The 27821-nt window shown below is 37.6% G+C and overlaps 1 protein-coding gene across 3 annotated transcripts in view; it reads left to right on the top strand.

Annotated features, from left to right (window-relative positions):
- Nucleotides 1–27821, top strand: part of PTPN3 (protein tyrosine phosphatase non-receptor type 3) — a 133184-nt gene that overhangs the window by 9483 nt on the left and 95880 nt on the right. For 2 of the 3 annotated variants that reach the window (XM_074576352.1, XM_074576353.1), the window contains exon 2: nt 22794–22948. In XM_074576352.1, coding sequence (XP_074432453.1) covers nt 22811–22948 — 138 coding nt within the window. In that variant the 5' untranslated portion in view covers nt 22794–22810. Of the gene's footprint in view, nt 1–9027; nt 9105–22793; nt 22949–27821 lie in introns of those variants that run through there. The other variant, XM_074576350.1, reaches the window with a different exon arrangement.

The raw sequence follows: 27821 nt of genomic DNA, 5'->3' as shown, positions 1-27821 counted from the left end.
TTCACATGTTTGGTAAGTGCTCAAGCACAAACAGAGTGCTTTGAACACTTTTTTCCCCATTTCCTTAGAGATTTAATTCCTTATCAATATAATACATAAGATAAAGGTGAATTTATGCACTTAATTTCTAACTTGTTAGGTAAAGATGGGAGATTCTGGTTTTTTCTCTTGTATCCAAGTGTTTCACTGAGAATTCTAGGAAGAAGTTTGTGGCTTCTTTCCAAGGATTACTTGTTCTGTTACCCAAGTGTAGAGGAAAACCGCTGGAAGCCCTGCTCCAGGTTTTCACTGTGGCCTGGCTGCTGAAACACATTCCTGCCTCTCTCATTGGGGGATTTTTGTTTGTTTGGGTTTTTTCTTCTTAATTATGAAATTCTTGTGTTTTGATGTGGTGGAAGTACTACACTTAACTCTATGTTCTGTAATGTAAAATTAGTTATTTCTCCTTATCAATATGAACAGAGGATCACAACTACGGAGTTGTTTAAAATCTGTGGTAAATTGGTAAACTGTTATGACATCTTAATTTATATTGATCTGAGTATATTGGTTTCAGATCCTGAGACAGCGGTATATTTGGTTTTGCAGTGTGTCACTTATCTAACTGTACTTGGTTTCTAAATAGATATATCTGACTGTGAGCAATCTTAAGGTTTTGTGGCAAACAGCATGATTTAGTGGAATATGAAGCTGGGTATGTTCAGAATAGGCCTAGTGATAAAGGTAACGTGTCACTAGAATAACTTGCTGTAATTTGTGTTGAATTCGTGATTCTGAAAACATTGATAAATAGCTGTAAAGACATTGTGATGTTTTTATATAGGAAACCAAACTTACTCATAATGTATTACCCGTTTTCCCTGGATTGTGAAGGAGAATGCTGACTCTTTATTAAAAGGAGTTTTGATGGATAACATACTTTTCCATAGCATGTGGTGAAACTAGTTAATGCATTGAACTGCAGTCTTAACAAGTGAGCCTGCAGAATCTGATGTATCGGGGTCTAAAGTTAGCTCTGTCATCCCCTACTCTCAAGAGCAAGAGATTTTGTTACTATTATCAGTTACAAACTCTGTTACTTGTTAACCAGTGCGTGCTATGTTTGACTGGTTTGGAGTAGTGTCCTGTTGTATGCTAGGGTCATCTGTGTTTGTTTCTTTTCTAATTACCCAGGAAGTAAATCTTTCCCAGTGTAAGAGAACTGGTTTAAAATTTCTGGTTTGGGTGTCAAAGCAAGCAGCCGAAGGCAAATGCGAGGTGTTTTAAACTGGTATGAAGAAAATAAATCTGCATGTTGCTTAGTCTGCCAAGTGCCCAACACTGTAGCTTTTTTTATCGCCTCATTTACCAAAGGCAGTTTTTTTTTTTTGTCCCCTGTCTTTCCCTCTGCCTCCCATTGCCCAAACATTTGTAAACAGAAAACATTAACTGAAGGGCCAAGCTTGGCTTACATCCCTTCCATTTCTTAATTAAGTAAAATTACTTCTAAGCCCAAGGTAACATGCTTGCGCTTATAACTTTCTCTACAAAAGTAGATTGTAGGCCAGATGTTACAGAACCTATGAACAAAGTGTTCCTGTAGGTTTCACCTCGATTGAGTGGATGGTGTCAGTCCTGTGAGTATTGATGGTCCTCAGCTGCCACGTGCACATACCCAGAATTGTGTAATGGCCTTTCTTGTTAGAGATGGCTTGCATAGTTCATTGAAGCTCGTTTGCTTTTCTTTCTGGCAGTGAGGAGAAAAACTGGCTTTACCACCACTTGTTGTACTTTACAAGGCAAAGTTGAACTCTTAAGACAGGTAATAAAAAAAGCCTGTTTTACTGGATTGAATAGACGGCAGCTTCAAGGTGATCAGCGAATGTGCCTCTTGCCAGCAGATAAGGTCAGACAGTGTGACAAGCCTGGCTTTATCCATCTCCTTCCTTTCCATCCATTAAGATCCCTTTTGGCAGTTGATGTGTGACAAATAAGGAAGGTGAAAGTTTCTGTTTCATCAGTACTTTTAACTTTGATGTCCCATCAGGTGACCTAAAACAACATTGAATCAAATGAACATTCAACTCCTGGGTCTGTTTTGTTGTCTAAAGAGCATACTGGTTGTCCCTACTCCAGTAATTTGTAACTCTATTGGTTAGTTTCAACACATTTTATATTAAAAAAATAAAAGTAGAGATGTCTTAAAGACATTAAGCCGTGAACTATATAAAAAGGTTAGTGCCTGCCCTAAGGATAGGGCTTCAGTGTGAGGCTCAGCAGGTGCATCTGTGGTTTTGCCCACAGGGTAATGAGCGAGCAGGTGCTTGACTTGGGTTCCACCACTACCTGCATTGCCTCACTCTACATCCTCTGACTACTGGTTGGGCAAGACAAGAGGGGACTGGTGGTAGGGAAGCATATGTGGGACTCAAAGTCTTGGGGTCTGGGAGCAGAAGAAAGGAGGAGCTGAGGCTTGGAGAGGTGGCAGCCTAGGATCCTAAGGGTTGAGAGTAGTGCAATGTACATGATTAGGGGCATCCTGGCATGCCTATGCGGCTCAGTAGGACAGTGAACAGTGCTAGACGTAGCCACCAAAAGGGATCACTGATATATTCCCAAATTGTTAAAGAATAAATAACTTGAGCAGTTACATGTATTATAAACTGCAGTTAGTCAAAATAAATATTTTGCAGACATTAATGTCTAATGCCTGTTGGTTCCTGCTGCGTTGCTGGTGTTTAGGCGTGACAGTTATCCAGTGTTGGATAATTTCTGCAGTAGAGATATTTCAGTCCTCATACTTAGACTATATCATTAGACAGAGTGATACGTTAGGTTAGTGTGTTGAAATTTGAAGATGAAATTGTTAGTGTACTAAACTACCTGTTTATGCCGCCTTTTATTTGGTGGGTCTTTTTTTTGGTGGTGCTTTGTTTGTCAGTTTGTACTGGTTGTTTTGGTGTTTTTTTTGGGGGGTGTGGTTTTTGGTTTTTTTTGGTTTTTTTTTTTTTTTTTTTTACAATTAAATGCCTGGATATAAGGGAAAACACCTTTACCTTGATAACTGTTAAACCCTGGAATAGGTTGCCTAGAGAAGTGGTGGGGTCTTCCTTGCTGGAAATATTCAAGGTTTGACCTGATGGGACCTTGGAAAATCTATTTTAAAGCCTCGCTTTCAAGAACTGTTACACTGGATGACTTCCAGAGATCTCTCCCAACCTAGATTTTTCAATGATTCTGTGATCTAGGTCATATATATCCACGTTTTTCTAAGATATTTGTGATAACTTAATGAAAATAACATTAGTCTTGTTAAAAGAATAGATTTATTTTTTCTACTGAAAATAAATGTGGGAAATAAGTTAGTCCACCAATGCAAAACTTTACCGCCACACAACGATACCCTTATTAAGGGAGTTGACGCTGTTGTTCTATATTAGAGAAACAGCTATAATACTGATACTCGGTTATTTTTATTTATATGAGAGCCAAGTCTTAAAATGAGGAAAAAGCTCTAAGTCAGGTTGCGTCCTATAGGATTTTGCTTAATGTACACCATGCTGCTAGAGTAGTGTTTAAAAATTTAGTTTAAAATATAATTAGAAAGCATTTGACTAGTAGTACCAAATACCTCTTTTTTTATTTATTATTGGTTATATGTAAATGATGAATGCCTGAATGAAGATGATTTTATGGCTGAGTGTGTGTATATATATAGACACATAATAAACATATTGATATGTTTTTTGCAGAACAAATTGAGCATATAAAGACAAACTTGTAAATAGTGGAGATGTTGCAAGACACTCTGAGGTAGACAAATCCTGGAGTTTGATTTTTTTTTTTTTTTGTCCCCCCTGTTTTTTCCAAAATGGCCAGCTGTAGTGGTTGGGCTTCCTGCAGCAAGTCTTTTTGGTTTTGTCCCAGTAGAAATCATTCAAAAGTTGATGTACTCTTTTGACATTTCTGGTAAGAGCATGTTAAATGGCCTTTCAAATTGTGCCAATGAAATTCTGCTTTACTGGCTCAGGAAATAATCCTAAAATCTGTGTTAGCATGGTGATGTCTGTGTATGAAATGTGTACAACACAACAGAAAACCTGAAAATTTATACCTGACTTTCAGAATTGAACTTCATTGTCTCTTACTGGAGAAAACAAAGTTGAGTAAGCTGCTTCATGGGAAAATATACTTAAACATTCAAAACCTTGTGTGTTAACCTGTGACTGACTTGCAGGAAAAAATAAAGTGTAGGGACTACTTGGCTTAGTTATGACTTGGGTTGAGTTTATTTAGCAACTTTTGGATACTTGTTCAAATGCTTAACTTCCCAGTCAAAGCTGTGTACATACATACGAGTTAACTTTATAAGCCTGTTCTACAATGACTCTTCCTTTCTTACCTCTGAATTTGGCTGTTACTCTTAGGCTCTCTATTTTTTTTCTTTTTTTTCCCCTCATTAAGGGGAAACTATGGCAGTTGTTTGAGATAGTAAAAGTATTTCAGCAGGGGAACAACCACTAACAAGGTCAGTGTTTCTCTTTAGTAAAAACTTCCTATTTTTTACTTCCTGTGTTGTTGCTGTTGATTTTTAATTTTTTCTTTATTATTTGATATCTTTTTCCTTTGTATTTAGATCAACTATACTTTTTATTTTTCCCCCCTGGCACCTAGCCACTTTAGGGGTTGTTCATAGAATCATTGAATGGTTTAGGTTGGAAGGGACCTTAAAGATCATCTACTTCCAACCCCGCGCCATGGCCAGGGACACCTCCCACTAGACCAGGTTGCCCAAAGCCCCAACCAGCCTGGCCTTGACCACCTCCAGGGATGGGGCAACCTCTTCCAGTGTGTCACCACCCTCACAGTGAAAAATTTCTTCCTAATATCTAATCTAAATCTATCCTCCTTCAGTTTGAAACCATTACCCCTTGGCCTATTGTTGCTCTCCCTGGTAGAGTCCTCCCCATCTTTCCTGTAGGCCCCCTTTAAGTTCTGCAAGGCCACAATAAGGTCTCCCTGGTGCCTTCTCTTCTCCAAGCTGAACAATCCCAACTCTCTCAGCCTGTCCTTGTAGGAGAGGTGCTCCAGCCCTCTAATCATCTTTGTGGCCCTCCTCTGGAGCTGCTGCAACAGGTCCGTAGTCCTCTTATGTTGGGAGGCCCAGAGCTGGATGCAGAACTCCAGGTGGGGTCTCACGAGAGTAGAGTAGAGGGGCAGAACCACCTCCCTTGACCTGCTGGCCACGCTTCTTTTGATGCAGCCCAGGATACGGCTGGCATTCTGGGCTGCAGAGTACACATGTTGAGCTTGAAGTGGTGAGCAAGGTATTTCCGTTGTGCTTGCTTGTGCGGTTTGGTGTAGATGTTTCTTACTGTTTCCTGACTCCTTAGCATAATTGTAGCCATCACAGACCGTGTTCAAACAGATAGTGCCGCTTCAGGCACTGGCATGCTGTCGCTTTTCTGTATTGATAGCTAGATTTATAATTAACTACTGTTTGCACAATTACAAATATAATGATTTAGGTAATACCTTCCATGAGCAGAGCAGGGAAGGGAGGAAAAGCTCCTCAAATAGACTAGTGCTAAAATAAAGGAGTTGGCGGTTTTAAATGCCCGCTTCTGGCAATGAGTCCATTTTCGCCAGACAGGCAGCCCACAGGATTCCCCTGGGGTTTGCTCTCGGTGGTGAGGCCACAAACCTCCTGCATTAGCACACCTCGCAGGTGCTCTGGAAACACCATCCATCTCTTAGCGTTGTTTGTGTACTTGCTTCTTGTGCCCTGGCGGGGAATTATGGCCGTGTGGTTAATGAGTTGCTTGAACCTCCGTGTTGGGTTTTAGCAGCAGCAGCACGGCGTGGGTTGACGGCGTTGGACTTGCTGCCGCAGCATGGGCAGGCCTGTGCCAATGTTCAGGGCACTGGAGCCGCTCGCTTCAGGGGGTAGTGGGGGCTTACTTCCAAACTTGGGTTTAGAGCCTAGTTTGTGGTCCAGTTTTGGAGTTTTGCATAGCTGGAAACCAGAGGAAAGTGGCTATCTGAAACCTGCATTTTGAATTTTTGAAAAAGGTGTGTTTTACCCAGAAAAAGAGGCAGGTTTTTTGTTTTGGTGTTTTTTGGTTTTTTGTTGTTTTATTTCAATCTTAATTAATGCTTAAAATGAGGTCTTAGTTAGCTGTAACAAATTAAATTTTATCTTTTCTTTCTTTAATTTCCCTAATTTTGGCTTTCAGTATTATTATTCCAAAAGGTACACGACTCCTTTGCTCATAAACATTTCTAATCCTTTCTTTACTACATTTGTAATACAGTTCTATTTTGATACTGAATTTCTTAGACTTGGTAACAATAGAGTTGACAAAGAGGGAACTGGAATAAACTTACTCAGTAGTAGCTGGACTCATAAATTTAGGAAAAAATTCAGTCTCATAAGGACTTTACTTTAACTGTTTTAATATCCTGCTCTCATTGCCTTCCAAATGTTTGTTTAATTAATCAAAACTGTTATATTAACCTTGTTTTTTCTTATGTAGCAAATTACAGTATGATTCTGCTGATTCATCCTATTCAAGTAAGAATGCACGTAGTCCACATGTATCTACACATTTCTTCCTTACAAGCTTAGTACACTAGAGTGTACTACTTTAATTTTGTAAAACTCTGGCAATATCTACATTTTTTTTTCTGTAATAGTTTAATATTGGTCATTGAGCATAAAGTTCTTGGAAGTAGGAAGAAGATAGTTTGCTACACTGTTGTATGCTGAAATATGGTTGGAAGCTTGGGGTGGAAGAAAGTAATTAGTGTGGTCTATGACGATAGTTGTAAAAATGCTCCTGAATAGAGTTGTCATGTTTGTTCTTCTGAAGTTTTAATTTCTTTCTCTTTCTGGGGATGGCAATAGGGGTGGAGCCGAGGAGTTGGTCTGGAAGCATTAAAAGTGAATGCTGGCAAAATATTTTATACTTCAGCGGGTCAAACCTTTATCTGTTATGGAAAACAAGAAGTTAAGATCTGTATTTAAGTGTAGTAGTGCCTGTTTGGCACAGAAAGTAATATGCATATGTGGTCACTATTAGTTAGCTGTCTGTACACTACATATTTGAGTAATGTTGGAGAAAAAGATGACAAATTCAGCAGTAAGGGAATGCCAAATTGTTGAATGAGATGCATCCAACTCCTTACCCAACTGTGCAGATAACATTGTTTGAGTTTGACTCAAAAGCAGTGCTGTCAAGGAAACATTTCAGGCCCAGCATGAGATCATACTATCAAATATTTATGAAGGGAAACCGACAAAAGATGCTGAAACTTCAAAGGGCATTTAAAAAAACAACCAAACAAAAACCTCACCACAAAACCCCACCCGAACCCCCATCTCGTATTTCATGGTAATTGATGGTCAAAACTTTTTTTTTTTAATGGTGGTGGTAGAAATTTGGACAAATGAGAATGTCACCTATCCTAAATCCTTTTTTTTTTTTTTTTGGCCTGTCTCTGATCTAGTTCCTTAGGAGCAAACTTTATTCATTGTTTTAAAGATGCCAGATAACTGTCCTCCACTGTTTTATCTAATTTCTTCTTCCTCCACTCAGTGCTTTGTTCCAACCCATCCCATTCTGGTTTTATTCATCCAGTACTTGTTTTCATGTCTGGTCTTCTGCTTATTCTACTTGAAACCCCGTGTACTCTTCCGAGCTTGCAATAATCATTGATTCCATTAGCCCTATCAGTTCTGATTTATTGTTTTCATTTGAACGTTATCTGATATAATGCTTTTGAAATTTGTGGAACGTGGAGCCTTTTCTTTATGACTGCAATAAGAATCAAACGAGGACGTGTTTCCTTTATGACTTTTGCTCAATATTTTGAACCGCTTCCCAGCCAGAGCTTGGCTATAAAGTTCTCTTAAACTTCACTTTCAAGCACACTGCTGGGCCTATCTGGCCACGTTGTGTTTGCTGGCTCGGGGCAGGCAGCCAGCCTGTCACTGCATTCAGTCCCCAACAAAACTCCTTTGCCACTTAATTTTGTCTAATCTTGTAAATTGTCCTGACTTTGAAAGGTTTCATATTCTTGTTGTATTGCTTCGTAAAGGGGGACTGTACACTACTGCATGAATTTACTCTGTTCAAATGTTTGATACCTTGCTTATTAATTTTGGTGAAGTTTTGGCTAGATTTGGCAGTTAATTCCCATTACACGCAGAAGTTGAATCCCCACCCCATTTTTGCAAGGGACAAACTTGCTTAGCTGAAATCTGAAATAGGTTTTATTAATAGTATGAAAGTGTATATGGTATAGGCCAGAATTTGTATTTTGATTCCAAAGATCAGGTGGGGGTTAAGTGCATTCAGCATGTGTAAATATTGATGTCACATTCAGAAAGCTCTTGTGGGCAAGCAGACCACTTACCTGGTTACGACAAGGTACATTTTGCACTAGGAAAGCAATTAAGATTAAATAAACGGAGCTGAGTATTTTTTTTATAGAGGTGTAATTTAGGGTAGGCAATCTAGAATAGGGGTCATTACCTTTGTTACTGATCACAGCACAAGCTTAAATATTAGAAATCTATATAAAGGCTTAGCTAATAGCTTTTAAAATCAAGTTGTTAATCTACTTTATTCAGTTACTGAGGTAAAATTAGCTTGACAACATTGTTTGAAGAATTGATTTCAAATTAATTTCTCCTTTAAAGCTCTCATGACAATCAGTTCTTTCCAGGGAAATGGGCTGTTTTGCCATTGATCTGCCATATCACTTGCTTTTGGTCAATTGACTAGTCTTAAGCAAAACCAGAAACACAGTATGGTGTTTTCAAGTAGTCCTTGTTTTGATGTCTTTCCTTTAAAATATGTTTCTGATGTATTGCAGGGTTGTGAAAGAAATGCTAAAGAAAGAAAACATTCTGGAGTTCTGTCCTATTTCTCAGTCCAGCTGTACTGTGATCATAGCTCCAACCTGATAAGGTCCTGCAGCCAACTCCCTCTCTGCCTCTCCCAGTCCTTCCCCATTAAGTTTTGAGGAATTTGCCTATTGGGAGTCATTACTTGTTATCACTGCCATGCGAAAGCGCCTAACGTGGGGAAACCAGGAGAGAGATACCGGATCTCAGCACTGTAAGCAATGCTCTCCCTTTTTTTGCTCCTGTTTCAGTATAAACCAGCAACGTTGGCCCAGTGCCTGCATTCCTCTGTAATCGGTTGCCACAGCATGCTAAGATTGCTTTGAGGGAAGTAGATAAATATTCTACCTGCCAGCCAGGAATACAAAAGCTGAAATAGGAAGGATTGGGGAATGTCAGATCTACTTGGCAAAATTTGGGGGTGTGTGTGTATTTAAAAATGCCTGGCATTGTCTCATGTATTAAGGGATTTGAAACTTAAAAACCAAACTAGCCGCCAAGTTTAAAACTCTGAAAAACAGCAGCAATTGATATATAGTGGATAATAGAGATGCGTTCTCAAACAAAGAGGTTGTTTAATTCTGTAAATTATGTGAGCCTGGCTGTGCATGGGAGCTTTAACAAACTTGTAAATACAAGGTTCATGAGACTTGCATTACTTCAGATAGCAATAAGAAGCTTTGTTATAAATGCTGATTTGTTAGATACAAAAACCACCTAAGTGAGCTTGAGTTATTTGTGCAGGTACTATATGTCAGTAGGAGAGTTGAAGAAAAAACAACAAAACCAGTAAAATACCAAAAAACCTAAAGCAAAGCTAAACCCCAAGCCCAAAGGAGTACTCCACTTGAGAGCAAGCGACTCTTCACCAAGTCATGTTTCCAAAATCACACCCTACCCCACTCCATTTTACTCCCCCAAACACCAGTCGTGGCTTGCAATGCTCCCGCTTGCAGTGAATGCAGGCTATTTTCCCCAGCGTCCTGATATGTATCCCCTTTGCTGGTCCCAGGTTTCAGCTGCCCAGTATGTTCCCCTTGATTTGGGGTTGGACACTAGCTGTGAGAACAGCACCTGTGCCTGTTCACATCATTTAGAAACATAGAATAGTTTGGGTTGGAAGGGACTTTAATGGTCATGTAGTCCCACCCCCCCGCAATGAGCAGGGACACCTTTGACTAGAGCAGGTTGTTCGGAGCCCTGACTGTAGCCACTGGAATAGGCAGATATACCTCTTTGACAGCACCATGAAGTAAATGCTCACACAACTAGACAAGTTAAGTGTATCAGTTTGGTAGCTTCATGGCAGAAGGTTTAGCAGGTGTTTGTCTGAAAGTTGGCCCAGTATTTTCGCCCACCCTGTGATGGCAGAAGGGTACTCTTGCCTGCCCTGGTCCAGGAAGGTGTTCCGTGCTGCCCAGGACCTGGCTGTCCAGGCAGCCTGTGGCTAAGCTTGGCATGGAATCTGCATTGTATACCGACCAAGTGGCTGCTTTTTGACTATTTGGGGCCTTAAATGAATTAATTTGTTGAAGGGAAGGGACTGACCAAGAGATAGCCACTGCTGCATGTATGGTGGAGGGAAGGCAGAGGAGCATCTATTTTCCATGAATGCTTTTCGGAGTGGTTTCCTTGTGCTACGGTATGCTGTGGTCATTAGGTGCGTGTTAATCTTGTAGGGTGGTGAAAAAATTGCCTAACAGGGATGTAAAGATGTAAATGTTTAGATTTTGCTGGTCTAAAGCATATACTGTTTAAAAGCTGATGGAAAAACAGAAAGCACAGATTGTTTGCAAGTTAGGACGTGTCCTGTCGTATGTTTACTCTATTTTTTTTCTTCACTGTGTGCTTTCCTCCTTTTAAAATAAGGACACCCTAGCATGTGCAGGGATTGGAAAAATAGCTAGCTGTTTTGAGTGGCAGTTACTCCGTTTTGTTTGCCTATTTTCTTCGTGCAGGAATAGGACTTGTGCAAAAGCTGCGTGCAGTTAGTGCTGCTGCAGGTCCTGGCAAACATTTTGATCTTGTTACATAGAAGATAATAAATTGATGTGATCCTAGATGTTTTGAAGTCTGTGCAACAATCCCAAAAGAAAAAAAAAAAAAAAGGTGTGCTTTGCTAAGCTTAAAATATAAATTAGTCAGCTAGTCATGAAAAGGGAGGAAGGTGAAATGAAGATAGAGAGGAAGGAATAGCAGAAAACTGTTCTTCCATGACAGTTGTTTACAAAGTGCAGATGTTGGTAGGCTGGCTTTTCACAGTGCCTGTTTGCTTTTTCTTCTTGAAGACTTAGAAAATGTCACGTTTATAAACTTTCTGGAGAAGTTCTTCTCCCCCAGTCCTTTCACATGGCAAATAAACTTCATATGTGAACACTTTCAATTTTGCTAATCTGAATATGTAACAATTATGATCAAAGTATCCAGAGGTGTTTTAATTTCATCGTGTTGTTTGTGTTCTCGCTCTGGGTTATGTAACTCTTGCTACACATTTTCAAGCTCTTTCCTGTAGGTCGAGAGGTAGAACTTTGTGTAATTCCTTCAAACTAGTTTTGTGAGACTTTAGATGTCGTCTTGAACAGTCCTGGAGGATAAATTGAATACAGCCAGAGTGTCTAATAGGAATATTTTTTTTCCTGTCCTTATAGCTCGAAGTTAGGTTATCAGTTTTAAGTTCCCTCCATAACAACAACTTTTAATTTTCTGATTGCTGTTGTGTCCTTCCTTTTTTTTTTTTTTTGAAGGAAGAATTATTCTACCATCTTATCTTTTTCAATAGTATTCTGTGGCTAACTGCACAATTTTCAGTGCTTTGTTTCAGATCTCTTTGGGGAACTTTTGGGGCTGTAAGCTTTATCTCAGAGGAAGTTCTCTGTCATGCTTGAGGGAATATATTTTAAAAGCTCATGGCAGAACATGGATTATAAAATACATGAAGCATGAATGTACAGAAAACAGTTCCAGGAAGTTTGAAGCTTTAATGTCTGCAACAAAAGTCTGGCTGCAGAAAGATAATTCATAGTAATTCTAAAGAGTGTTTTTTGTTCATTAACGCAATTTACAAGATAGGCTTTCTTCTGAAATCAGGATGTTTCTCCAACAGGAATGTTTTCTTGCAAAATTAGGGGTTTGGGTTTTTTTGTTGGTGTGTGGTTTTTTTTTTTTTTTTTTTGCTGCCAGTGGTGAAACTTTTTCTTCCCAAGTTTGAATGGCACACAGTTCTATGTTGTGTTGAGAAGCAGCTTGAGTAATGACTATCAATGGAAAACACTGGGTAACAGTGCAGAACTTTAATTTGGGTTTGTCTAGTATGAAATCAAGAGTTCTAATCAAAATCTAGCATGTAATCAAAAGTTACTTAACCTGTTTAAGTTTGTCAACCAAGTACCATTTGCAACAGAAAACTTCTGTCATTGGTCTTGGTGGCAGTTGCTTGCCTGCTTCTGAGGTTTGTGAAAGCAATAAAAACTGTTTTAGCTAATGTGTGGACAATATTAGAAATATTTAACAGTAATGATGTGCATATATGCAGTTTTAGTTTTGACATCGGGAGTCCTTCTGATGTTGCATGTGTGTAAACTTGTGAAGACATCACTACTAATTGCTTTATTTTGTATCTGAATACTTCAATCAAATCTCAGGCAGCTGGGGATTCCAGCACTCTCAAACTTTTCACAATTTTATTGATAACACAAAATTATTGTAATGTGGGAACTTCACCAGTGCAGGCTTTGCATACTGCTGTGTTGGATGTTTTGAATTAGCTCCTCTTGCTCTTTATTTTCTATTTGCTTTTCATCGCATTTTCAAGTAGCAGGTAGACTTCACAATCTTGATCCACCACTCAACTGTGCCCACTGGAAAAAAAAAAAATTCAGTCATCTGTAAATTCAGGCTTTTTCTCAAGTCTTATAAGAATGTATCACTGGAATTCATGTGGAATTTCCATTTTCTTGAAAAGTGGAGTTAGCTTTCTGTGGCTGTGATTAAGGTGTTTGTTCTCCTTCTCCCCCCCCCCCATTGCAATAGATGGCAGTCACTGCTGCAGCAGCATCTGACATAGCACATTTAAGCTCTGTTCAGTTCTTGGGAGAAACTCTTTCCAGTCTGCTATGGAAGCTGATAGCATGGAAACAACAAACTCTTAAGTTGTTTATTCACAATCTAGTTACCTACAACATGCTGCCTGCTCTTTCAAGTTTTTAAAAAGTATTAATTGGCAATTACTTTAGTCACGATCCATGTTCAGTTTGGAGAGAAGTGTGACCTGTTCACAAAATGCCCTTAATGACATCAGAAATAGAATACAAACATTTAGATTCACAGCCTTGTGTTCAATCTGCTACTCTGCTGTTCTCTCTACAGACTGCTTCTTTGCCGCTCTTTAAAAAAATGGCTTAAACTTTTTTTTTTTACTCTAAAAGGCGATGAAACATGAGGTACAGTAACATCAGACCCATTTGAAATGTTTGGCAACTGTAGCTTTGACATGAAAAATGTAATGTGCTAATTGGAGGCAAAAATTGTAGAAAGAGGTCTTTCATTGGGCTGGTTAATATATAGGAAAAAAGTTACTTTGGACATGCAGATGATATAAGAGGAAAGGCCTGTTTTGGAAAGCTGGGGGTTTTTAACACACCTGTGGGAGGTATTATTACCTGCAAGCAGTGATTTTTTTGTTTGTGTGCAGGCCATCATGCCGCATTAGCAAATGAAACGTTGTCTCATGTAGATCAGTAGTCTTTTAACTTGTAGATAGTAACTTTGAACTGTTGTCCTCCATCAGAAAATAGCATGCCTCATGTAGGGACCATGTTATGGGGACTTGATGCTTCTCTGACATTCTCAGCAAAATTTTGCCACTGTGACTTCTCAAAAGTGAAATTTTTTCTATGTATTTATTTTACACTAGAGGAGGTAGAGATTAGTATTGACATGCAAGTCATTTGAGTAATCCCTGTTTTACTTCAGGGTTTTTTCTGTGTTTTTAAATCAGTAGAACAGGTATTTTCTAGACTGCTTGACTAGTATCGTACTATGGATATAGTAAAACAGCAGAAATTCCCCTTTAAAAGTATGTTTTGGATATATCTATTTTAATCCTTAGAGAGCTCTTTTGGTTGTTTGTTTTTCTACATCCCTTCCTGAATCTGTAATGCAGATGATTAAAATTCTGCTTAATTATCACAACTGTACTTTCAGTAAAATTGATATGATGATTCTCACCTGTCATACAATAGTTTCATGAAATACAGTTTATTGCCTGCTAATGGAGTATGAAGTCTTTTTGTATTTAAATTTTGTTACAGTAATTAACTTGATACCTGAGGTTTCAGAATATTTTAGTAGCTTGTCTTTGTAAAATACAGTGGTGGATGCTTACTTATTTGGTTTTGAAAATTTTAAGGCATAAATTACTTACTATGTATATACTAATGGCATTATTTCGTTACCCAAATACTGTAGGTGTGGACAGACCTTCATATTTGATTATTTGATTTTACAACATGGCAGTTAGTTTTTAAAAATAAAAAAGAAATTAAAAATTGCCTTCATATACTTTAGTCTGTCCTGAACTATTTATGGGAGATGTTGGTAGTTGGGCACTGCAATGCTCAGCTTCCACTTTGACTCAGCTTTTCATGTTCTTGCCACTCTTCAGTGTTGTTAACATAAGACACTATCAAGTCGAGGAAGGTTAACTTTGACTTTCAATCTGCAGTTTCTAATTTGAGTTCATGCAATGTTGTTTGTAGCCCCAGAAAGGCGTTATTGGGGAAATAAATTAGTGACAGCTCTTGCGTTTTTTGGTGAGATGTTTTTTTTGTGTGCTGTGATGCTGTTTAAAGCTGAGGCAGGCAATAGAGGAAGCCGTAGAGTTCCTGAATTCTTCTATTGGCATGGTGCAGGAAATGGAGCAATGAGCTGTTATTGACCTGAACACACTGTCTTAAGGTGTTATTTCTAAAATGTTTTTTTAAAAAATAATCATCATAAAGATCTCTTACATGAGCAATAAAAACTACTGAAAATACTAAAGTGTTACGAATGTGTCTTGCTCTCATCTGTATTTTATAGTACTTGAGCAGTGTAGTGAGCAGGTCTCTGCTATTAATTCGGTTGCTTTTTCCTCCCATTTGTTTTTCTTCTCTGACTCATTCTGCATGCAGTAGATAGTATCTCTGTTCCAGTGCTAATCCAGTATCTGAGGTCTAACAGTAATGCTTCACGCAGTGTAAAATGACACATTGGATCCTACCGTGGCTTAGCTGCATGGTTTAATTCTATGTACTTAAAGTAGCATCAGTGAAGTTGGAATGACCAGATTCACACCCTTGAAGTCTGAAGGGTCATTCATACAATCTGGTTTGATCCTTTGCAAATGTGACCAAAGTATTTTCCTCAGAAGTTGGATTGAAGGATGTTAAGAACCTGAGTACTGAAATCGATGGTCAGTATTGTTTTTCTACCAGTAAGCTCTTCTAGAATTCAATTACCTTTAGGTTATCTCATTTCAAGATTAAGTTTTCAGATAACCAGTCTTGCTGTTGCTGAGAGGCTGGGATAATTCTTTTTTTTTTCCCCCTACATGCGAAGACTGTCACTATGTAAAGAATATGATTATTTTGGTCAAGTAATCTCTATTAAGCTATAATAGCAGTCTGTCCTGCTTTATTGCTAGCCAGTCTGTGTCCTCTTCAGTCTTAACAGCAAGAACTGTTGGTATGCCTGAAACTGTGCACATTTTAAGACTTTGCAGGCAAAAAGCTGTAGGATGCAGGTAATGTAAACTTTTCAAAAGGGGAGGGTGAAGAGGAAGAAGGATTTCAAAAAAGTTGAAGTAGAGTCTCTGTCTCTAAAACTTGTCTCCCAATGAATATACATAATATGTATACAGAATAAACATTTGACACGAATATTCCTTTTTTTAAGGATAATTAATTGGAGTTATTACTCTGCCACTGTAAGTGCAGTCTGCTTTCTATAACTTAACCAATATTAATGTATTATTAACATTCTGAAGAGAGTAAAGCCTTTTCTGTTACACATATACAGTATTTTGAGGGCACAGAGTCTGTCATCGAGTCCCTCTCTGCCATCCATCAAGAGACTGGATGGTCCCCAATAGAAGTGTTGTCCCCAATGCAGCTGCAGAATTAAGAGTGGGTTGCTCACTCTGCTGCACAGTTTATCTGTACTAGGTATTTGCGGCTTCTTACAGTGCTTGCATTACCTTCAGTATGTTATTGGCTTAGTGGGATCTTAGGGACATGTCAATCAAGGTATAGTGTAGTGCTGGAACTAAAACTCGGGCTTATTTTTTCTCCTCCCCAACTCCTTCAGTCCATCTTTGACATTCATGTGAAGTCTTGCTGAATCCAGAGTTCAAAATAGCTGTATCTCTCTTGAAAACACTTTGCAATACGAATTTACCAGAGATATGTTATAATGGAAAGCTAAATGAAGTGCAGGGAAGGCTTGCAAAGCACTTAATAACTTGGTCTTATCCACTAATTAAGCACCTAACCTTTTGTAGTAGTGTGGGGATTTTCTTAATTTATTCAACTGCATACGTTGGATTTTCTTCTTAGAGGCAATGACTACTGAGCAGTGGGTAGGTACTGGATTTCTAGACATAGAACAATCCAGTTTGTCTACTTACTTATTGGCTTTTAAAAGTAAAATAAAAAGTTAGGTTCCAATTTTGTGGAGGTTAGTAAAGGAAAGAGTATTCAAAATTACTTGTGGTTTGTTTTTTTGTTTTTAAATTGAGTCTTTTTCCTTGTAACTACCTTCATTGAAACTAAAATGCTTTCAAGCATGTTCTAAATAAGCAAATAGAGATATCTTCATATATACGGTCTACCTGAAGGCTTATTTATGGACGAACTCCAGCATAAAGTGCTGGCAGATGAAGAAGAGGTATCGCTACACTTTGCTACGGAAGAATTTACTTTCTTTACTCTTCTATACTAGTTTTGCTAAATATTGGGCTGGCAGTATGTAGAAGAATATATGTTAATATAGGTATCTTCATACTTATTTAAGGTATAACTTTAAAACGCCTGTGCTTACTATTTTTTTAATTTTAAAATTTCTTACTTTTTAAATTTATTTTCTTTTTAATTGGACTCATTTTCTGTGAAGAATCTCTGCCTGTAAGATTGTTTTTGAGGAAAACTTAAGATGATAACTAGAATGACTGAAACCTCGTTCATGCAATTGAACTGGAAGCAAAGATAAGAAAGCTGAATCTTTAATTTTTTTTAATTTTGGGGTGAAAAGCTCCTATTACAATGATATTGCTCTTTGTCTTAAGAGTGATGATTGGAAAACTTGTGGCTACTGCTTTAGAGATTGTGTGTGTCTACACACACACACAAACTTTCAACGTGGATATTAACTTTTATTCTATCTCTAAGTAAGAAGATGCTGCAAGAAGTCTCTTATTCTTTGTATCTCAATTTGGAGGTATCTTTACAACATAAGCTGTAATGTTTCATCATTTAAGGCTTTCTTGCTTGTTCTGTGTTTATAATTAATTTTTTTCAAGTGATGCAAAGATTCATCACAGTGTGATACTTCTGGCTTCCAAACTTACTTGCTATATAATTTGTGATCAATATGTGAGGAAAAGTTTGTGGGAAATAACTATAGATAAGGAGCAAGTGATAACCTGCGCACATTGCTCAAAATGAAGTTTATTTTTTACTTGTTGCTTTAGTAAGGCCTTGTAATTTGTATGGAAACTCACAAATATTGTATTGTGGTTAAATACCTCATGGGATTCTCCTGCAAAATATTAGAGTTTAGTTTTTATATTAATGGGGAGACATCTAGTTTCTCATTCAGAACGTAAAAAAGATTAAGCTTTTCCTCTGCAAAAGGTAAAAACAGAAGCTTGTTTTCGTAGGTGTCAACTTAAGCGTCACTCTTCTATTTGGAAAAATCTGGCTGGATAATTTAACCCTAATTAAGATGCACTGATGGTATGGCTTTGGGGTGTGTAAATAATGTTTACGTACGTGGGAAGGATAATCAGAATATAGATTACTAGAAAAATTTCAGGTTCGCTAGGATTGGATTTTTTTCTGATGATATATTTTAACCAGCAGATAGGGAAAGCTGATGCATGCTGAAGAGCACTTGTGTTGGCTGTCTTAGGGCCATACATTGATACAATGACACCTTTAATTTGTGATACCTCTTTGTTTTTCCCATTTACTTTATTTCATGTCATTTATATGAAGCAATAGGTAACCATAAAATGTAACTGTTACTGAAAGGACATACGAGACTTGCCCGTGTCTTTAATACTACTGTTTTTTCATTCATTGTCAGGATGATCGCTCAGACAATGAGTGGGTTAGAAAAACTATCCATTCATAAATGACATACCCAGAGATTCTGCAATATTTACGATTTTCAAGAGCCCAACATGGAACTATACATTTTCAGTCATGGCCGTAAAGAAACTCTGAGAACTCTTACAGTGTTATTTTTTGTTCTGCTTGACTGCGGTGTTATTGTTGGAGAAGGCATGCATAACCAAACTTGCCCAGCAATGTGTTTAAAGTACTTGGAAAACATTAACTTCTTTCTGTAGCTGTATTTGTTGCTCCTGTAAGCCTGTTGCACGGTTTGATTATAGCATAGAATTCCACGTTTGTTTTATACCTTAGGGTAAAAATAACTGTGTTCTGGGGGTGGCTTTGTTTGTTTTTTAATCAAAAAAGAACTCTCAACTATCTGGATTTGAGGTGCTTATTTTAGGGAAAGGGGAATAATTATTAAACTGTTCACTTGTTGATAATGTTCAAATTTGTCTTACACTTTTTGTGTTGGTTTGTTTTGTGAATTAGCCTCCTGCCCGAGGCTGCAAAGCGGGAGCTGGTGTTTGCATGGAGTGGCTGGTCTTGGTTGCTCAGGGCTGGAGGCTGATCCCTGGTGTTTAGAGCTGGCATCTGGTCTTGCTGGAGATCGCAGTGACCCTCCTCCTACCCCCAAACCAGTTGCCGTTGCAGGTTACTTCATGTCCTTCTATGTGCCCCTTTATAATTGCACTGGGCTTGATAGGCCATTTCAGTAATCTGAGTTTATTTAAAATAGAGCTTTAGACACAGCTCACGCATGGAAGAAAAGTAGTAGAGCAGCTGCTAATAACTCAGCTGCTCGCCTTTCCTCTGTTCTCCTTCCCTTGCCCTTTAGACTAGGGATTCTCCAAGCTGTTTCCTTACAGACTTACTGAGTGTACAGCACGTTAAGCTAGGACACACAAACTGACTTAGGCTGGTGCCTGTGGTGTGACATCTGTAAAATGGCTCCTTCATTTAGGAGTTTACTGTCTGCAGAGGAAAGTGTAAGGCCATGTAGGTGGGACATAGAGAGTCTGGCTTTCTCTGCTCGGGACTCCCAGCTGGTGGAGGTGTCCTGGGGCTTGATTCATCCATTTGAGCTCCAGTCGACTAATGGTTGTGGTCTCCAAACACTCATCTGTCTATCCCGGCCTTGGCACAGTTTCCATGGTCAGCTAGCTCTGTCAAGGACAGCCTAAGCTGGGGCTCCTTGCACGCTGTAAACACAAACCGTGAACTCTGACTGTGCTACTGGTTTGATTTCACATAAAACTGTAAAAAACCAAGGAATTCCAAGTTTTTATTTGTGAACTTGATGAAAATTGGTCACACTAGCAGGTTTGAATTTCTTGGGATGAATTTCTGAGTTACTATTTCAGTTGGGGTGCCCAGCATATAACCTGAAGATACTGTGAAGAAATAGCATAAAAAACAACTTTAATCTAAAACTAAGCACCTCTCTGATTTTATAATGAACAGTAGTAGAGAAGTACAAGTTACTGTTAGTTCTTGGATAGCTTCTATGGATGCTGGGAGACAAGTTCATGGCACAGAAAAGAGCAAGTCTGACTTGCTGGAGGACTGCGGAAGCTCAGCAATAACAATGCATATTGTACAGTCTCTTTCATAGCATTCATGGTTCTCGTTATTTCGTGAAAAACTTCAAAATGGAATTTCATCCTTGTTCCAGACAGCTTTAGGGTGAAATTCCTGTCATCTCTTGTGTCTATCTGACAGCATTCAACGGAGACCTGGGCTTGTGTTGGGAGACTACAGTATGGTTTATTGGGTGCAATAGTTGTTGAATTTCATTTATAAATTTATATGTAAGTGGAGAAGACATGTTAGGGGTTTAAGTTATGAAGAACATAGGGGACCATAACCTGAAAATTAAACCTAGCCTACCGTATCTACCTCAAGCGTGGGCTAGGTTATCCAGATGATATGCTAGGCTTTCTACAGAGTGGGACCTTGGTATGAAAAGCAGCTGTAACTACTTGTGCTGCTATGCACAGACAGTTAAATAAAAATCATCAATTTGTTTATTCAGGTTTATTTTTTTGCTGTTATAAAAGAGTTTGGGTTTTTGGTTTTTTGGGTGTTTTTTTTGTTGTTTTTTCTGGATAGCAAGCATATATATGTATGTATAAATGTTATTGATGCTGTTTTATTGGCTTCCATATTTGAAGTTTGAGCAAGTGAGTAGCAAGATCTAGCTATATTGTAACACTTGAATAAATAATGCTCTGCTGTAGAGTGATTAGGATTAAATATCAAAATTTCTGCAAGGTCTCCAAGCATGGCTTGACCTGCAGCACATGCTGCAATAGGAGTACAGGGGCTGAGCACAATTCCCTTACTTTCTCCAGGCAGATCAGGAGCTGAGCCCTGGAGACTCCTGTCATTGTTGCTCTCTGCTGAAGCCCAGCTAAAGTAGAAGAGAAGTAGAACATATTTAGAAAAAGGGAATGGTAGAGGTGTAAGATAGAAGCAAGTGAAAAGTTCTTTTTTTGACCTCTGAGTGTGGAAAGGGAAGAAAAGTCCATGCGGTATAATTCATGTAATCACCTGGCTTTTTGGTAGAAGATGGACACAGAGCTGAAAAAATGGTTTAAAATGTAGCTGCTAGAAAGTTAGAGAATGTGAGATTGAAGGCTTTGTATACAGTTGTAATCTGTCTTCACCTTTTTGTATGTCCTTGATAATTAGATAACTGCATGTTATATTTAGCAACGACCATTCCTGAATAAGAAAGCCCATTTTCTGGATTAAAAACCAACCAAACAAAAACATACTATGATTAACTGCAGACTGTATATCAAGAACAATTTTAAAGCAATAGGAGTGTATAGTAGTTTATATGGAAATACTGTTCAGAATTCACCTAAAGATCACCTCTTCCTTTTTTCTGTCCTTAAAAAAACCAAAACAACAACAACAAAAAAACCCAAACAAACAAGAACAACAAAAACCCATCAAAAAAAACCCCCCAAAAAACCCAAAGCAAACAAACAAACAAACCCCACACCTTTGGGAAGGAATAGGAAAATACTGCTTATCTCCTAGGAAAAAATGCGATGTGCTGGCTAAATAAATGAGTCTTAGCAATTTGCAGTTCTGATTTTTAGAAAATACACAATAGCAAACTATCAATTGGCTGACCAAAAAGAAGTACGAGAGTGTATTTGTCGAATGCTTTTTGTGTGGCTGACTTCTGAGTTTTCTGTGAGAAGGGAATTGTTTTAGCTGCTTCTAAGTATAGATTACACATCCTTATGTGAGGATGGACCACTGCACTGTTTTGTTGTCTTTAGTGTTTTATACAATTTTGCATCTCATAGCTCTTTATGCATTTCACATTTGCTTTTAAAATATAGAATTTTAAGTCACTTTATTCTAAATCGCTCAGTTTCTTTAGTTGCTTAAAAGAAAAGCCAGCCTTTGTTTTAAGGCAGATAATCAAATAAGGGAAGATTGCAAAATAGTCCTGACATTGGTCCTGTCTAGCTTGGCCAGCAGTCTAGGAAACACTCATATTATGCAAGTCCCTTTGTAGTTAGCCTCTAATAAGTGAGGTATGATTTGGTAATTGGTATGGTAATTAACCTGGAAAACTATCCTCGGCTCCGCTTGCCAACTGGCTTTATATGCTGTGATGTTAATTGGTAAACCGATCCAGTGAAGAGAGGCTTGAAATGTTTACAGGCTTGACTGTATTTAATTCATCTCTTATTTCAATGAATAGCTTTTTCTGTTTGGTGGCGGGGTTGTTGTGTTGTGTGGTGTTTTTGTTTTTTTTTTTCATTTGTGAAAACTGGTTTTCAGAGTTTTGGTGTTCATGAAGATTTTTTCCAAAAAAGAAAAAAAAAAAAAAAAACAAAACAACAAAACAGCTTTGCTTTTTTTTTTTTGGTGGGATATTCTTCTTGGATATAAATTTCTGGCTTCATGAATTTGTGTGTGCTAGGCTGCAAAATACTGACATGCTTTTAATGTTAATTCTGGTTGCCTTACATATGGTGTTTGTATATATATTTCTGAAACAAAACGCTATTTGGCAGAACGTGATCTGCATGAATTCAGGACTATTTTTTGGTTGAGAGTAAGCATAATTGTTTTATTGTAGTGAAACTTCTATGGTAAATATAGAAATATGTAAGAAATCTACAAGGCGGTGACGGATTTACTACTTACGGATGATAAAAACTTTTCTTGACGTTGTCTTCATGCTTTATAGTGGGTATTTGTGTTTTTTACTGATTTAAACTAAGGCAATGGCCCATGCCTAACCTAAGTATACTTTGCAGGGGTTACCTGTGATTCTCTTTAGGATGTTCATATTTAGAACATGGAAGCCCCTGTATGCATTTATGTTCTGGTTTACAACGCGCTAATTTTACAGCTTATTCTTTTCTATAAGAATCATTTGTTACTATAGCTATTTGGGGTGTAATGAGGTCTTTGTGATGTTGTGGGTTCCTCTGTAAAAGCATAGATGAAACAGTGAATTATAAGAACTGCTATTAAACATAATTTTTGTTTTATAGGTTATTCAGCAATAGTTATGAACTCCCGTTTACGAGCCTTAGGTGGGAGGATAAATAACATACGAGCGTCAGAACTACCAAAAGAGAAAACACGATCAGAGATTATCTGTAACGTCCACTTTTTGGATGGCTCAGTACAAAGCTTCAAAGTCAACGTAAGTTTGGAAAACTACTTTTTTTTTTTTAACACATAGAAATTTGTTTGAAAGCTGAAGATCAAATGTGGGACCCTGAGGCATGGGATTTCCAGAAGGTGTTGAAGATGTAGCTTTGCCATTACAAATTGCAGAATTACTGGTTATGAAATGGATTTATAAAGTGCTATTTTAAGTCAACCAACTGAAATGTCATAAAATCATGGATTGGATCTGTAGATCCACAGATTGGATCTGTAAAAAGGTTCTTCCGTATGATATGAGAGATGTGAAGAAACAGATCTGGTGATTGTTGTCAGCTATGAATAAGTAATTCGTATTTGAAGGGGACTCCCAAATTTGGATGTGCTCCTCCTTTTCTCTGGTCAAAGGACTGGTAGTGCTAAAAAGATGAGGCCTTGTAAATTCCTGTAGTGTCAGTGTCAGTACATATTTTCTGAAGTGCAAAGATGTAAATAGTGAAGACATCATGGCTTAGTAGGACAGTTCTGTTCAGTCATTTGTACTTCAATGTAGTCTCTTTATCTGGGAGCAGGGAGGGAAAGGGGATTAAGGGAAGTTTGTACTCTACGTTTCTACTGTATTTTATTGTGTAAATATTTTGTTTTATAACCTTTGCTACTGGTTAAAAGCATTAGTTAATTTTGAAATGAAAACACAGGAAATGCCTTCACTTCTCAATCAGTTTTCAGTAGAATTATCTGACCATGCAGAAAAACTGTGGATGAGTTTAAGTATAATCACGTGAAATGTGTATATGATACTTGTTTTATCCAGTTTACCCTGTTTGAGAAGAAGCATTTTGCTGAGGAAGCTGTGTTGTTGGATATTGCAGATTATGTAGTGCTTTCTTACAGGAGATTCAAAACTTCACCTGAAAATTGTATTTTCCAAAGTATTGTTACAGTTCTCTTTGCAGACTGATTTTATTTTTGAACTTTGTCTGTTGGATATTTATTGAAATAGAAATTATTTGATAAGTGAACAGATGCTTTTTGTTCTAATCTATATATAGAATTAGTCTCATTTTAGTATATCTTTTATATACTATATACGTATGTATATTTATATACATGTATGTGTGTGTTTATATATATGAAATAGCTAACATTGGAAAGTGGAGTACAAAGAGAGTAGGTCTATAAGAGAAAGAGCAACACATTAGTATACAATTTCCGTTGTTCGTCTCCAGCATGCCGTATAGGATTGCTGTCTGTCAATGAGCTAGCATAATTGCCGTTCCCCTGCCCCCCCCGCATAAGCACTTTGAAAAATTAAGAATTTAAAACTTTTTTTTAATTCCATGCATAGCAGTATATTCTTCCTTGTAAACAAGTGTTTACACAGCTTTAGATTTAGCGCTTGGCCTGAAGTCTGGCACTGTAAAGGTGAGCTTTGCTTCTTATTTCATCCTTTAAGCAGTGAATGCAATATGATAAATGGGAACCATTTTGAAACTCCGGACCCAGCTGATTTTTCTCCCTGCCTTCAGCGTACCCCCAGGGTATCCCTGCTGGTTACCTCCTTCATCCAGGAATCGGAAGGGTCTCCTTTACTGCAGCTGTAATGCTGAACTGCCATAGGGGTAATGCAGGACCCATTGTGGCTTTATTGAAATGAAGCGGCGATGGTGGCTACCCCACTATGTTATGGGCTAATGCAAGGAAGAGATTTACCAGAAGACTTATGTTCTTTGAGTACTGAGCTTTCATACCGGTACTGAGGGAGCCTGCATTTATCTGCCAGGATGACGCTTCCTGATTATCTGACCTTGATGTCTGCCTGAGAACAGGCTTTGCTGTGCTCTGGTTGTGTCGCAAGGTCCAGTTCTCAAAAGGGTTTGAAACCAGCTGTGGAAAATTTGTATCCAAGTTTTGCTTACGTTAACAGAAAAAATCAGCTTTGTGAAGTTTGTGCCTGACTCTGTGTGTGTTTTTATTTTAATTGCCAACATCGTTCAGTTTTATGTCTGTGAGCAGAGTAACTCGGGTCTGTGGTCAGTCTGGGAATCAGCTAGGCACGTATTGCAGCAAAATAAGTTTTGCACTGAATGGATTTTCCCTACTAGTGAAGTTTTTCTGTGTTTATTTAGAGATACTGTTTCTCATATCAACACACTGAATTTTGCTCCATATTTTATTAATTTCTGGATGCCAGGTCAATTGATAATTCCATATTTTTAAGAAATAAAATATGCATATCGCATGGCATGATTATCCATAAGACAATTCAACAGCAATGTATTTAATAATATAGTAATATGTTATTAAAATGAAGGTGCTTTCTGAAATGACTAGACATAGATACATTGATAAAAAGACATACTATGTCTTGTGAATGTTGTAATATGTTTTCTAGTTTTTTACTTTCTCAGTTTTTACTGTTATTGCTGATAACGGTTGAATTTTTCTCTCCTGTCTGAGTTTGGAGAATTGGAACTGAACAGGATCACCTCCCTTAAAACATAGGGTGTAGTGTTTTCTTTTGAAAAGAACTTCCGTGTATCAGTGGAAAATTATGGTTGGGAATTTTTCAAGGTTGTATTTTTCTGGGCTAGTGATACCTCGTGACTTATGAGAGCTCTACGTTTAGTTATATGTTACACTTTGAACTAATATCAGGCCAATATTCATGTATACATAAGTATGCTTTACGTTCATAGACAGGATTATATTTGGCTAACACAAATAGTGGAAAGTGAATGGGGAAAAACAGATTACTCAAAGCTTGGCCTTCATCCATTTAATAGCATAAGTGGAATTGAAGACTCTTTCCATTCTAATGACAACTGACTGAAAAATGCTGAGTATTGCTTTGTCGTGTAGCACTATCTGAACACAGAATTCTCACTGCAAGAGGATTTCTTTCTTTCAAAGGCATAGAGGGATTATATAGAAAAAATAACACCAAAGAAAAGAAACATAAGGGTAAGAAGAAATTTGCTTTGAGTTTAAGCAAATAGATATTCCTAAATTGTCATTTCTGATATTTTGTTGGCAGTGCACAGATGCTCAAGACTAGTAAATTTGAGGTGGATTTAAATTTAATTCAAAGATGATAGATTAAATAGTCTAAATTTACAACCTGTTGACACACTGAAAAGAACAACTTATGTATTTTTAAATTTTGAACTAGTACTAAGTGACATCTTTAAAATGATGGTAGAACATTCATGGTATCTCCAAATATTTTAGAGAACAGGGAGTATAGGGATGTGACTTTCATTCTGTAGCAACAGGATCTTTATAGAGCCCACACAGCTGATTTTCATGAAACTTAGCAAACTGCATGGGCTTATGAAACTTAAAAAGTTATATCTATGGGTCTCTATCGTTCTGCATGATGGTACATTTTTTTCCCAGAGGTTGCATCTGTAGCAATGGGAATGAAAACCAAATATCCTAAAACTGGGCAAAGGAAGAAGGAAAGTGGATTTTGCTTATGGAAATAACCTGAGGTACTTTCTATCTATTGAGAAACCTGAAGATAGCTGCATAATTTGATTTCTGTAAATTTGTTCTTATTAAGCACTTATCCCAAAGAATACCAGTAGCCTGACCAAGTGTAAATACTGACGTAATTTCAAGAGATCATTGCCATTTTTCTCCTAGATTTTTGACTTTGGCAGGGTAGTGAAGTGGTAGGCTTTTTTTGCTCACCCTTTTTATTTAAAGGGGTTTATACTACAGTTTTGGTGAATCTGAATTTTGTATTGATGGTATCACAAAGAGTTAATCAGTATAACTTGCAGTATGTGCTGTTCTTACATTATCATTATCAAGGAAGTTCACATGGGAGTACAGACAGACACATTCCACTACATTGCTTACAGTCCAAACAGAAACGTATGTTAACTATGCAATGCTGAAATCGCCTTTCTTGTCTTTCCCCCATTAAGTGTTTCAGTATTTAGATGGAACGTATCTGAATTCTATGCAAACAACAGGAGGAGCACATATGCTAGGAGTTGGAAATGTTCTTTCAAAAACGCATTTGAGACAAAGACTTGACTGCACTTTGTACCAAGTGTTGCACTTGACTTTAATTATATCCAGGGTTTTTTTGAACCTTCACAATAAATTTCAAGTGTTTGAATTTTGTGATAAGGTTAGTTCAGTTCTGTCTCTGATGTTACCTCTGTTCTAAGGCTATAATGCATAAGCTTTCCACATGGGGAAAATGTTAGTGGTCATTCTAATATATACAGAATGTGCTCACATACTGTGTTTGGGTGTGTTTAATAGGTGTATATTGTGCAATAATGCCAATTTATTTGTAACTTTTGCTATAAACATGCAGAACTTTTCCATTATTGGTCTACTTTGACTTATTTACCAGGAATGACCACTTGGGAAGTACGCCTCTCAATTTCCAGTAAATTGACTTTTGTGAAGGGATAAAATTTAGTCTCAGATCGCTTCTGTATTGCATTGTCTTTCTGAGTTGATGCTTATGTCTTAGTGCCTGTGATTTTTGCTTTTAGACTGGTTGGCTTTTAGTAATCAGGTCTCTTTCTAGAAATAAAATGATTAGGCAGTAATAATGAAAAAAGTTGCACAACTTGAAATTAAAATCATAAAGAAAGTTTTTCCTTTCCTACCATCTCAGTTAAGCTGCTTCTTCCAATATGTGAGAAGGAAACTGATTGTTACAATTAATACCAACAATTACTATTGGTATGTTTAAAATAATGGGCAGAGATACAAGTCTGAAAGGTTCTTTTTGATTGTGGGTGCAAGTTTTATAATTTAAAACCGCTCGTAGTAAAATGTAAGGATGCAGAATTGTTGGATCTTTGTCACTAAGTTTTCCTGCTGAATATTGTTTGATAATACAAAACAGTTTGCTAATCTGAGTCCCTGCATGTTGAAAG

This window comes from Larus michahellis, chromosome 2, assembly GCF_964199755.1.
Source record: "Larus michahellis chromosome 2, bLarMic1.1, whole genome shotgun sequence".
Taxonomy (NCBI): Eukaryota; Metazoa; Chordata; class Aves; order Charadriiformes; family Laridae; genus Larus; species Larus michahellis.
The sequence above is the reverse complement of the archived record's forward strand: the minus strand, read 5'-3'. Positions and strand labels throughout refer to the sequence as shown.